This window comes from Drosophila bipectinata, chromosome 2L, assembly GCF_030179905.1.
Source record: "Drosophila bipectinata strain 14024-0381.07 chromosome 2L, DbipHiC1v2, whole genome shotgun sequence".
NCBI lineage: Eukaryota > Metazoa > Arthropoda > Insecta > Diptera > Drosophilidae > Drosophila > Drosophila bipectinata.
The window spans coordinates 22,399,899-22,412,100 of NC_091736.1; the positions used below are offsets into that span (position 1 = coordinate 22,399,899).

Here is a 12,202-nt window from a genome sequence, read left to right on the forward strand (position 1 = left end):
TTATGAGGATATCATAACAAAACCAATTAATTACAATAAAATATCTAAAAAAAAAGTCCCAAGCTTCTATCTTCAAAAATACCAAAGTAGGTATTTCTACCAAATACCATTTCCGAGCGTTCAGTTATATGGCAACTATAAGATACAGTCGTCCGATCGTTATGAAATTTGGTAGGTTGGATCAACTGACCAAAAATATAATCTGTACTAAGTTTCAGCTTTCTGTCTCTGTCTCTCTCTCAAACTAGTCTCTCAGTTTTAAAGCTATCGTCTTGAAACTTTGCCCACACCCTTCTTTCCTTTGCACGCAGTATATACATATGTAAGTCGGAACGACCGGGATCGGCCGACCGGGATCCTATAGTTGCCATACAACTGATTGATCGGAAATGGTATAACTTTGGTGTTTTTAGAGTTAGAGAGTTAAAATTTTACATGAGAGCTATTTATGTCAAATAATAAGTCTAGGGTGACCAGATAGCTGAGGTGGAAAATACGGACACCACCGTTTTCTCGTTTCCATACTTTTCAAGTTTTCGAAAACAAAATTGTTCCGTTCGTCGCTCCATTGAATATTAACAAGTGAAAAAACGCGTTCGCAATTTGCGTTGTGACAGGGAATCGCAAAGAAATATTGAGCAATTTTGAGTATTTCAGAACATGATTCAAGACAACTGTTAGCAGAAAGAAAATCACAGACTTTTTCATTGCTACTTTTTTTGAAAAATCATCTCTTGCTTCATTTTCTTGCTTTTCTTTTTCATTCAAAATTTTTTTTAAATTAACAAACTGGTCGAACAATTTTGAATCATCAATTTGAATATTTTTGGATGCGAGAAATGCAACAGATTTTTCAACAGATTCATACCTCAAATCTTTTCCTGGCTTGAAATTTAACCATTCGTAGTCTTCCAAACGACGCAATGACTGGATCCATTTCAGCAAATAATCACAAGATCTTTCATACACTACAAGCATGGATTCTGTAAAGTTTTGACACTCAGTTTCTTTACCTTCATTTGTTAGCTTTTGCATTTTCTGCTTGACTGCGAATGGTATAAATTTCGAATAAGGTCTTTCAGTCAAAGTCTCCGATACTTCGTCAATGATTTGCAAAACTTCTAGAACAGAATTGTCTTCGCGTTCGATGCTTTTGATTCTATTGTAAAAGACATTCATAAGTGAACTTATAAACAGCAATTGCAATTCCGCAAAATCATCTTTGAAAAAAACGCTCTAAAATAATTGGCGGATGGTCAATTATAGTGGTTATAGTGGATAAAAAAAACTATTTCAGAGCTGGAAAAATTTGGAAAATTCGATCAACGCTTGGCTTGAGGGTTAGCCATCGTGTTTTGCTGTGAGATAGCAGTTTCCTGTACTCCACGTCAACGAAATCGCAAAAATTCTTTAATTGATTTGTCCGAACAGGGTAAATCGAGAAGTGATTGAAAATTTTCATTACAATACATTCAATGTCGAAAGAACCGAACCGATCTATGCCATGGTGAGCTGAATTGTTCATGACATGGCCTGAACACCCAATGCCAATGATATTTTGGTTGATTTCACGCCTTAAATAAGTAAATACGTTTTCTCCTTCTTTGTTTCTCAGTCAAAACATGTTTATCCAATTCACTTTTTATCATTTTAGCAATAGTTTGAGGTTTTTCATCAAACTTTTCTTTGATATTTAACAATTTGACAACTATCCCTCCTTCAGCAGGATCAAAATATTGGACTATCAATGGGAACATTTTCAAATTACCATGATTACTCGAATCAGTGCCTATACTAAAGAAAGGTGTCTTTTTCAAATCTTGCACTACCATTTCAATGGAATGAAAAGATAGAACCTGATTTACAATAGCTTCGGTTTTTGTACAAGAAACTTTTTTTCCTTTCCTGCCAAAGAGTGAGCGAATGAGTTGACTTGTGCAGTCCATGGATATGTACCTTTGATGATGTTTTATGGTGTGGTATGCCAAAGTTCCTTCAGCCGCCCAAACTGCATGTGCCTCTGTTGCTGATTTTTGATAAGTGAAGTCCAAATTGGAACGCGAAGTAGATGCATCTTGCACTTTTTTTGAATGTTTTGGTGTAGCGAGATGTTTTTCCAGATCACGTGTTCCTACAATTTCACAAGAGCAATCAGGCGATATTTCATGAAAGAAGAAAAAATTCAAACCACTATTTGCAACTGACACCTTACAATCACAAAAATGCAATCAGCAAAATATGCAGATTTATTTTAAAAACTACGAAAATAAGTTTTTCTCAACTCCTCTGTAAATGTACACTTGCGTTTGGTTGAATTCGGCGTGGTTTTCAAGCGTTTGTGATCGGGTGACTCGGACATTATGCCGTGTTAATTGTCACAAGCTTGTTGTCCCTGTCGGGTGTCAGGTTAGATTTTGCTTTACCGAATTTCGCGTTGAAAACATTCAGACCATTCGATTACTTGAAACCTGAACTTCCAGGATCTACAACAACAAGTACACTTTTTTTTACAATAAAGCTCTCAACTAATCTAATCGTAATAAGCGTTTATAAAACATTCAGAATACTTACGAGTTTGTTGTTTTGTTACAGATTGACTGATTGAGAATAAAAAAGTCAGCTGTTACAGATATACACAAAACAACGTTATAAGCAATGTACATATGTACGCGACAGTCCGAATAACCAGACGCAATCGTCCCATATTTCTAGGGAATTTTACCGTATAACGCGTGTTAAACTGATTGCGCGTCCTCTACGTCAACTGCGAGCGCGGGCGCTTTCGAATGTTTAAGTCTAGAAACTCATTTCGGAAAAATTGCAGGTGCAACCTGTATTTTCGTTAAAAACGCGAAAAATACGGAGATTTTACAAAAAAATACGGACTAACGGGCACAGAGCTGAAAATACGGACATGTCCGTATTAATACGGACGCCTGGTCACCCTAAATAAGACATGCCAAATTTCATAAGGCCGACTATATCCTATAGCTGCCATATAACTGAACGATCGAAAATGACCCAACTTTCGTGTTTTTGAATACAGAATTTTATAAGGTCGGAATTGGTATTTGGTAAAAAAACTTTGGTATTTTATGTATTCTAAAAAAATAGGTTTTCTAATAAACTTCTCATCAGGATCGGCCAACTATAACCGATGTTTTTGATTTATGTATATTCGACATTAACTGCAAGGGTATCTACTGTGACTATACACGAAGTTTGCTTTGTTTTCCTGTTTATTATATAGACTGGTTAAGAATATTCATAAGACATTTACATAAATAATATATATAGTATATGAATATTATATTTATATTAAATATGCTTAATAATTTTAAATTTGGTTTACAGGTAACATATAAAGAAATGTTGCGCCCTGCGCTTACCTGGCGATTGGTAAGTAAAATTCTGTACATTTTTCTTCAGTACAAACAGTAGACTATACAGTATATTTTATAAAACAGGATAAAAGAATGTTTGCGCGTTTGACATTCAATACGATCATAAAACTGTTTAATTTTTTCCCAACATAATTTAGTTCATTCTCTATAAATAAAAGCACAAAAACAAAAATGCAGTTGGAATTCGTATTGGTTTTTATTCAATTAAAAACTAAAGGAACAGATTTATTTGCATGAAAAAACTGCGCCATCTAGCTTAACTTAAATTTTTTCGATAAATGTATTAAAAAACGTTGGTTTTAACAATTTTATAAGTTTAAGCATGTTGTTAAGTTTAAGCATTCGATTGGGAGTAGAGTCACAAATTTGTTAAATATTCCAACATTATTGTTAACTAAGCCTCTATTATACCGCAAATTAAATACTTCTTGGTACCAAATTGCTTGTCACCCCCTTACACCTTCCTAGCCAACCATCCCCAGACGTTTTCTACTATGTTTAAGTCTGGGGAGTATGGCATGATTTGAGCATTGTCGTATTGGAAATGTCATTTCACATTTCCAAATAAGTTTGTAAAGAACGGAAATGCACTTTTTAGAACGCAATTATAATTTTCGCACTTGCCATAATAGGATATGGCACCCCATACCATTACTACTCCAACCCGTCTATGAAAGCGATCCAATTGATTCTCTTCCTTATGTAAATCGTTTTTAGTTTAGCCCCTTTAAATGGCCACTTTTCCTCATCACCCTTAAATAAGAAAAAAATACGTTTTAAAAACATTTTTATACCCTTGTAGAGGGTATTATAATTTTGGGCAAAAGTGTGCAACGCAGTGAAGGAGACATCTCCGACGCTACAAAGTATATGTATCCCTGATCAGGATCACCTTCTGTGTTGATATGAGCATGTCCGTCTGTCCATCTGTCTGTTTCTACGCAAACTAGTCTTTCAGTTTTAAAGCTATGAAACTTTGCACACACCCCTTTTTCCTTTTCACGCAAAATTTAAGTCGGAACTGCCGGGTATCGACCGACTAACTTATTATTGGAACTTATTGATCGGAAATGCCATAACTTTGGTGTTTTAAGAGTTAGATATAATTGACCGATCCTTATGAGAATATTATAATAAAATCAGTTTATTAAAATAAAAAATTTTAAAAAAAAGTCCCAAGCTTCTATTTTCAAAAATATTTTTTTAATTTTTTTAATTTTGAACATTCAGGTGCTATGTGCATTTTATTTGACACATTTTGTAACGGCGCACATTCGTATCGAAGCACCCGAAATTCATGTAGGACCCAAGTTCCAACCTACGTTCATTCGATCAGCAGTGGAGAGTACGCCATTAGAAGAAAACGCTGAAGTTCATAGTCGCTTCAGTATGAATCCTATCCCTGGAAATATGTTCATACCTCTTCGAAGCGCTGTAGAAAGTGTGCCAACAGTAAATAAGGAAATCGTAGCGCAGTTAAAAAAAAACAGAGACCACCGTTATTTTGTGAGAGATTCAGTTGAAGCACCACCAAGTGATGACGAAGAGGAAAACGTAGAAAAAGAATTCAAAAACTATGTTTCAGATATAGCCAACACCAATAATGAATTTAAGCCAGATCCCTGGACGGTTTCCGATAAATATGCTGCCTTTATTACATCTGAGCATTCTAATCATAACTATCCACAGCCGTATCGAGAGGGCTCTCCGAATCAGCAACTACTGAAGACAGTGGATATCGAACATCTGGAAAACATTGAAGAATTAGAATCTTATACAGTGCAGAAACCTTATGGCGCATTAGCACAACTAAGCCAGCCAAATCTTGAACCCTCTTATGGAGCTCTATCACAAAAAAATCTTAATTTATCACCCAAGGTTCTATGTTATATGTCAAATTGGGCCTTTTACCGCAAAGGTGACGGTCACTTTGTTCCCGAGAATGTTGACAAAAATCTTTGTTCGACCATTATTTACTCATTTGCTTCGCTTGACCCTGACCTCTTGACTATTCGTGAGTTTGATCCGTGGGTGGATTTGGAGAACCAGTTTTATCGCCGCGTAACTTCACTTAATGTTCCTGTTATGATTGCAATGGGGGGCTGGACGGACTCTAGCGGCGACAAGTATTCACGACTAGCTGGCGATGAAATCAAGCGAAAAGTATTTGCCTCCAGTGTGGTAAGCTTTTTGCAGCGTCATGGATTTAGTGGCCTGCATTTTGATTGGAACTATCCAAAGTGCTGGCAAAGCGATTGCGCTAAGGGACCTGCAAGCGATCGGCCAAATCTTACTATGTTGCTCCGTGAAGTACGAACTGAGTTCCAAAGAGTAAATAAGAAACTAATGCTTGGAGTGGCGATTTCGGGATACAAAGAAATTATTTCGGAAGCCTATGAACTCCCGGTACTGTCAGATATTGTAGATTATATGACGGTAATGACTTATGATTACCATGGTTTTTGGGAACGGCAAACTGGACATGTTAGTCCACTATACGGATCTAAATCAGATAAGTACCCACAATACAACACAGACTACACTATGCAGTTATTATTAAAGTTGGGCGCAAGACGTAATAAGTTAATTTTGAGCATACCCTTTTATGGACAAAGCTTTACTCTAGAAAAAAGTCTCCAAAACCTGGGCGGCGAAGGAATTCCAACAACTGGACCTGGAGAAGCTGGTGAGCTGACAAAGCAGCCAGGAATGCTGGCTTATTACGAAATTTGTCAACGCATAAGAAAATCTAAGTGGTTGAGTGGCCGGGACCCTACCAGGAAGTCTGGTCCTTATGCTTTGTTCAAGAACCAATGGGTAGGGTATGAGGATCCGTCAAGTATTGAAGCAAAGGCACGCTATGCCGCCAATAACAACTTTGCTGGTGTAGCAGCCTGGACTGTTGATTTAGATGACTTTAACAATCGCTGCTGCACTGAAACTTTTCCTCTTTTGAAAGCCATTAATCGTGGCTTAGGTCGATTAGATACAGAGCCGCCAAGTCAAGTTAATTGTGACCGTCCGTCGCCGGTATCTACCCCAGCACCTCCTCAAATGACCACTGTAAGTAATGATGGGTCAGCTAGTGTAGAACAGAATCACGAACACACTACCACTTGGCCAAGCTTTCAGGCAAACGATAATAGAACTACCACAAGGGTTCCAAAAAATACCACTAAAAAACCTACCTCCACCACAATTAATAATATTAACCACACATCTTGGTGGGGTTCTACTACAACTCGTCGACCTTCCAAGCCAACGAAAACCACTACTATACCAGTTCATACAACCTTACCGTTTCCAGCAGTAATTTATCCCATAGAGCAGGCGTTCATATGTACACCCGGTGAATTTTATGCTGACAAAAAGAATTGTAACGCCTATTACCACTGCATAATTTCTGGGGAGCTTCGGCAACAGTTTTGCCCCGGCGGTCTACACTGGAATAAAGATACAAAAGCATGTGACTGGCCGTCCTCCGCCAACTGTTTAATTAAAAGAGAACAGGAAAGTAGTTCCCCATTGCCTACACCATATACCACGAAGAAAACAAAAACAACAGAAAAGCCTAGCAGAAATCCAACTACATCATCTCGGCCAGTGATAAGCGCAATTTCTACTAAACGGCCAAACCAAACTACTCGTCGTCCACCCATATCAAGCCAATGTAACGAAGCGGAATACTATACACATAAAAACTGTGGAAAATATTATATCTGTGTAAATGGCGTCCTTGTGCCCAGCGAATGTGGTGGAAATCTTCACTGGGACGCTATTCGCAAAATATGCGACTGGCCAAAAAATGTTCAGTGTCTGACATCCAAGAAATATCTTAAGATTATTCAGGAAAGTCGTGCTAACGAAGAAGACCCGTGCAACGGGGAGGAAAGAGTACCCTATCCGGGTGACTGCTCAAAGTATCTTTTTTGTTTGTGGAACCGCTTGCAAGGCGCAGATTGCCCACCTGGACTGCACTACAACGAGGCTATTGGCAATTGCGACTGGCCGATTGCTTCAATGTGTATTTCTAATAACGGTGTAACTGGGCAAAGCTCTAAGCCACAAGCTCCCGCTAAGCCTGTACCCATCACTCAAAGACCGATTACAACTGCAAAACCAACTTATCCTACAGATAAACCAGTACTGGATCCATTAAATGGTCATTTTAAAGTAGTTTGTTATTTTACGAATTGGGCTTGGTACCGTAAGGGACTTGGCCGCTTTACTCCCGATGACATTAACACAGACCTGTGTACGCATGTGGTTTATGGATTTGCTGTACTGGACTATACAGAATTAATTTTGCGCACCCATGACTCCTGGGCAGATATTGACAATAAATTTTATATACGTGTAAGCAGTTTAAAAGAAAAGGGAATTAAAGTCAGTTTAGCACTCGGTGGCTGGAACGATTCACAGGGAGATAAATATAGTCGACTTATAAGAAGTCCTTCGGCCCGAGTTCGTTTTATCCGCCACGCCATCGAGTTCTTAGAAAAGTATGGATTTGAAGGTCTCGATCTAGATTGGGAATATCCAGTATGCTGGCAAACGGAATGCAATAGGGGATTTTCAGAGGAAAAGGAAGCATTCACTGCGTGGGTTAGGGAACTCTCTGAGGCATTCAGACCACGAGGATTGTTATTGTCTACGGCTGTCTCACCTAGTAAAAAAATAATTGATGCTGGCTATGATGTGCCGCAGATTTCTCGCTACTTTGATTGGATTGCTGTGATGACATATGACTTCCATGGACAATGGGACAAGAAGACAGGTCATGTAGCACCTCTGTATTATCATCCTGACGATGACGACAAATATTTTAACGCGGTAGGAAGTTTAAAAATATTAAATATACTTTAAAATTCTCATTATCTAATTAATAATAGAACTTTTCCCTAAACTATTGGATCGAGAAAGGGGCACCATCTCGAAAAATTATTATGGGTATGCCTTTGTACGGCCAGTCCTTTACTTTGGAAAATGCTAGCAACAACGGCTTAAATGCTAAAGCGCCGGGCCCCGGTCGGGCTGGGGAGTTTACGAAAGCAGCCGGATTTCTGGCGTTTTATGAGGTAAGAACTTTAAAATTGTGTATGCAGCATGCGATTAACAATAGTTTGTGGCTAAATTTATTTAGATTTGTGATCGAATTAAGAATCAAGGTTGGGAAGTTGTTCAAGATAATCTACGGCGTATGGGTCCGTATGCAAGAAAAGGAACTCAATGGGTATCCTACGACGATCCTGCTATGATCCGCCAAAAATCGGAATTAGTAAGGCGCTTAAACCTAGGCGGTGGTATGGTTTGGGCTCTCGATCTCGATGACTTTCATAATAGATGTGGGTATGGAGTGTATCCTCTTCTGCGAGAAATTCATGACGTTCTTAAATATCCACCAGGGGATTTTAAGCCAATAGGTAAGTTTCAAGATGGTTAGCATAATTCCTTACAAATAAATCATAATTTATTTTTTAGAATCTGTGGAAGAAGAAAATATTTCAGCTGAAATAGAGTCATCGTTGAATGGGGATGAATCTATAGAAGGTCCTAATGATGTCCAAACTGAAGAGGATTTAAATAACAATGAAGAAGCGTTACAAAACAACGAAGCGAATACCAATAATGACGTCGAAGAAATCGATTTAGAACTCGAATCGGACGTTCAAGTATCAAATATCAGTGCGAGATCGGACTTTAAAATCATTTGCTATTTTACTAATTGGGCGTGGTATCGACAGGATGGTGGAAAGTATCTTCCAGAGGACATCGATTCAGACCTGTGTACACATATTATTTATGGTTTCGCTGTGCTTAATCGCGATAATCTGACCATTCAGCCACACGATTCCTGGGCTGATCTAGACAATAATTTTTACGACAGAGTTGTGGTCCATCGAAAAAAAGGTGTTAAAGTTACAGTAGCCATTGGAGGATGGAATGACTCAGCCGGCGATAAATACGCTCGATTAGTGAGAAGTGCTAAGGCGAGAGCATTATTCATTGCCCATATTTTAAATTTTATTGAACAGTATGGATTTGACGGCTTGGATCTGGACTGGGAATACCCAGTATGCTGGCAGGTTGACTGTAAAAGAGGAAACGCTGATGAAAAACAAGGATTCACTACCTTAGTGCGAGAACTTTCCCAAGCTTTCCGACCAAGGGGCCTCCTTCTATCTGCAGCAGTATCCCCCAATAAAAAGGTTATTGATTCTGGATATGAAGTGCCTGAATTATCTAAATATTTTGACTGGATTGCTGTGATGGCTTACGATTATCATGGGCAGTGGGACGGGAAAACGGGTCATGTGGCACCCATGTATGATCACCCCGATGGAGCTTCCACTTTTAACGCCAACTTCTCAATAAACTATTGGATAAAGAGTGGAGCTGATAGAAAAAAACTGGTGATGGGAATGCCAATGTACGGCCAATCTTTTTCTTTAGCTCAAATAAGTGATAATCAACTGAATGCACCGACTTACGGTGGGGGGGAAGCTGGTGTGGCTACAAGAGCCCGTGGATTTCTCTCTTATTATGAAATTTGTTCATATATCCGACACCGAGGATGGAACGTTGTGCGGGACCCTCGAGGCCGCATGGGACCATTTGCTTATTCTCGGGACCAATGGGTCTCTTTTGATGATGCGCCCATGATTCGGCATAAAAGCGAATATGTAAAGGCAATGGGTCTGGGAGGAGCCATGATCTGGGCCCTAGACCTGGACGACTTCAAAAATGACTGTGACTGTGAGTCTTACCCTTTACTTAAAACTATTAATCGTGTACTTCGTGGATACCGAGGACCGGCCCCAAAGTGCAGACTTGAAAAAACCGACAAAACAATGAGTAAGTAATCATTTACTTTCAAACTCCCATAATTTTAGGCATACTGATTTATATTTAATCAGTGTGAGTAGGAAAGTAAAAGTATGGTGATGAATATGGGCTTTAAAATTTTTTTTTCCTAGCTCACATAGTAGTGTGTTTCAGCAAATATTTCGTTGGCCACAGTTATTTAGATACTAGACAGATAATTATGTTAATAATAATTCTTTAATCTATTAAAGAACAACTTTAAACCCAATTGGTAATATACTTTGTTTGGTCATTGATGTTTTTAAATGACAATCCGCTCCGAAATAAAAGTCGAAATAAACAATTGCACGTTATAAGTTATTTATTCAAATTTCATAGACCAGTTTATAGTGCTAAGCAGTGACTTAATGTGACACCTTAATTTCAATGAAACTCACCATATATCAGAGATTTTGTAAAACGAAGAAAACTTTTAGATACAAAAAAACCCAAAAACAAGAAAGCAAAGCTAACTTCGGGCGTAGCCGAAGTTGATATACCCTTGCAGCTAAAACCGGATATATATCGCAAACATCGGATATAGTTGGCCGATCCTTATGGGAATATATAATCCAATTTATTACAATACAAAATCTAAAAAAAGTCTCAAGCTTCTATCTTCAAAAATACCAAAGTTGGTATTTCTACCAAAAACCATTTCCGATCGTACAGTTATATGGCAGCTATAGGATATAGTTGGCCAATCCTAATGAAATTTCCTAGGTCGGATTAACTGACCAAAAATATAATCTGTACCAAATTCCAGCTTTCTATCTTCAAAAACACGAAAGTTGGGTCATTTCCGATCGTTCAGTTATATGGCAGCTATAAGATATAGTCAACCGATCGTTATGAAATTTGGTAGATCGGATTAACTGACCAAAAATAGAATGTGTACCAAGTGCCAGCTTTCTATCATCAAAAACACGAAGTTTGGGTCATTTCCGATCGTTCAGTTATATGGCAGCCAAGACGATAGCTTCAAAACTGAGAGACTAGTTCGCGTAGAAACGGACAGAAAGACAGACGGACAGACAGACGGACAGACGGACATGCTCATATCAACTCAGGAGGTGATCCTGATCAAGAATATATATACTTTATAGGGTCGGAGATGTCTCCTTCACTGCGTTGCACACTTTTGGACAAAATTATAATACCCTCTGCAAGGGTATGGGCCTCTACATGTAACATAACACGTAACAATAAATTAAAATAAAACTAAAAAATAATTTAAATTAATTAATGAATTAAAAGCTGACAATGGCTGACAATTTAGAAATGCATCTATAATTATAATGCGTCTTATATTCTTTTTTCTTCCTTTCCCATGAGGGAAAATATCAAAGCGTCCAGAGATAGGTTGAAGAGTTTTACAGGGCCTCGGCGCAGTTTTTCAGAACATAAACTTGTACTCCATGGGGGTTTGGAAAATATTCGGGTTAAGCCTTAAGAAGTTCCGACAACAAACCACTTTTACAAAAAAATGGGAAAAAAGAAGGTTGGATATATAGGTGAAAGGCTCAGCCAGGGTAGTGGAAGGTGAATACGTTGTTTAAAAAACTGTGCAAAACAAGAAAGGAAAGCTAACTTCGGGCGGAGCCGAAGTTTATATACCCTTGCAGTTAAAACCGGATATATATCGCAAACATCGGATATAGTTGGCCGATCCTTATGGAAATAGGAATATATAATCCAATTTATTACGATACAAAATCTAAAAAAAGTCCCAAACTTCTATCTTCAAAAATACGAAAGTTGATATTTCTACCAAATACCATTTCCGATCGTTCAGTTATATGGCAGCTATGGGATATAGTCGGCCGATCCTAATGAAATTTGATGGGTTGGATCAACTGACCAAAAATAGAATCTGTATTAAATTCCAGCTTTCTATCTTCAAAAACACGAAAGTTGGGTCATTTCCGATCGTT

At 38.2% G+C, this 12,202-nt stretch overlaps 1 protein-coding gene across 3 annotated transcripts in view; it reads left to right on the plus strand.

Moving 5' to 3' along the window:
• Nucleotides 1-12,202, plus strand: part of Cht10 (Chitinase 10) — a 45,248-nt gene that overhangs the window by 1,646 nt on the left and 31,400 nt on the right. For 2 of the 3 annotated variants that reach the window (XM_017233784.3, XM_070276766.1), the window contains exons 2-6: nt 3,355-3,399; nt 4,635-8,237; nt 8,297-8,482; nt 8,548-8,827; nt 8,886-10,259. In XM_017233784.3, the coding sequence (XP_017089273.2) occupies nt 3,370-3,399; nt 4,635-8,237; nt 8,297-8,482; nt 8,548-8,827; nt 8,886-10,259 (5,473 nt within the window). In that variant the 5' untranslated portion in view covers nt 3,355-3,369. Of the gene's footprint in view, nt 1-3,038; nt 3,058-3,354; nt 3,400-4,634; nt 8,238-8,296; nt 8,483-8,547; nt 8,828-8,885; nt 10,260-12,202 lie in introns of those variants that run through there. The other variant, XM_070276765.1, reaches the window with a different exon arrangement.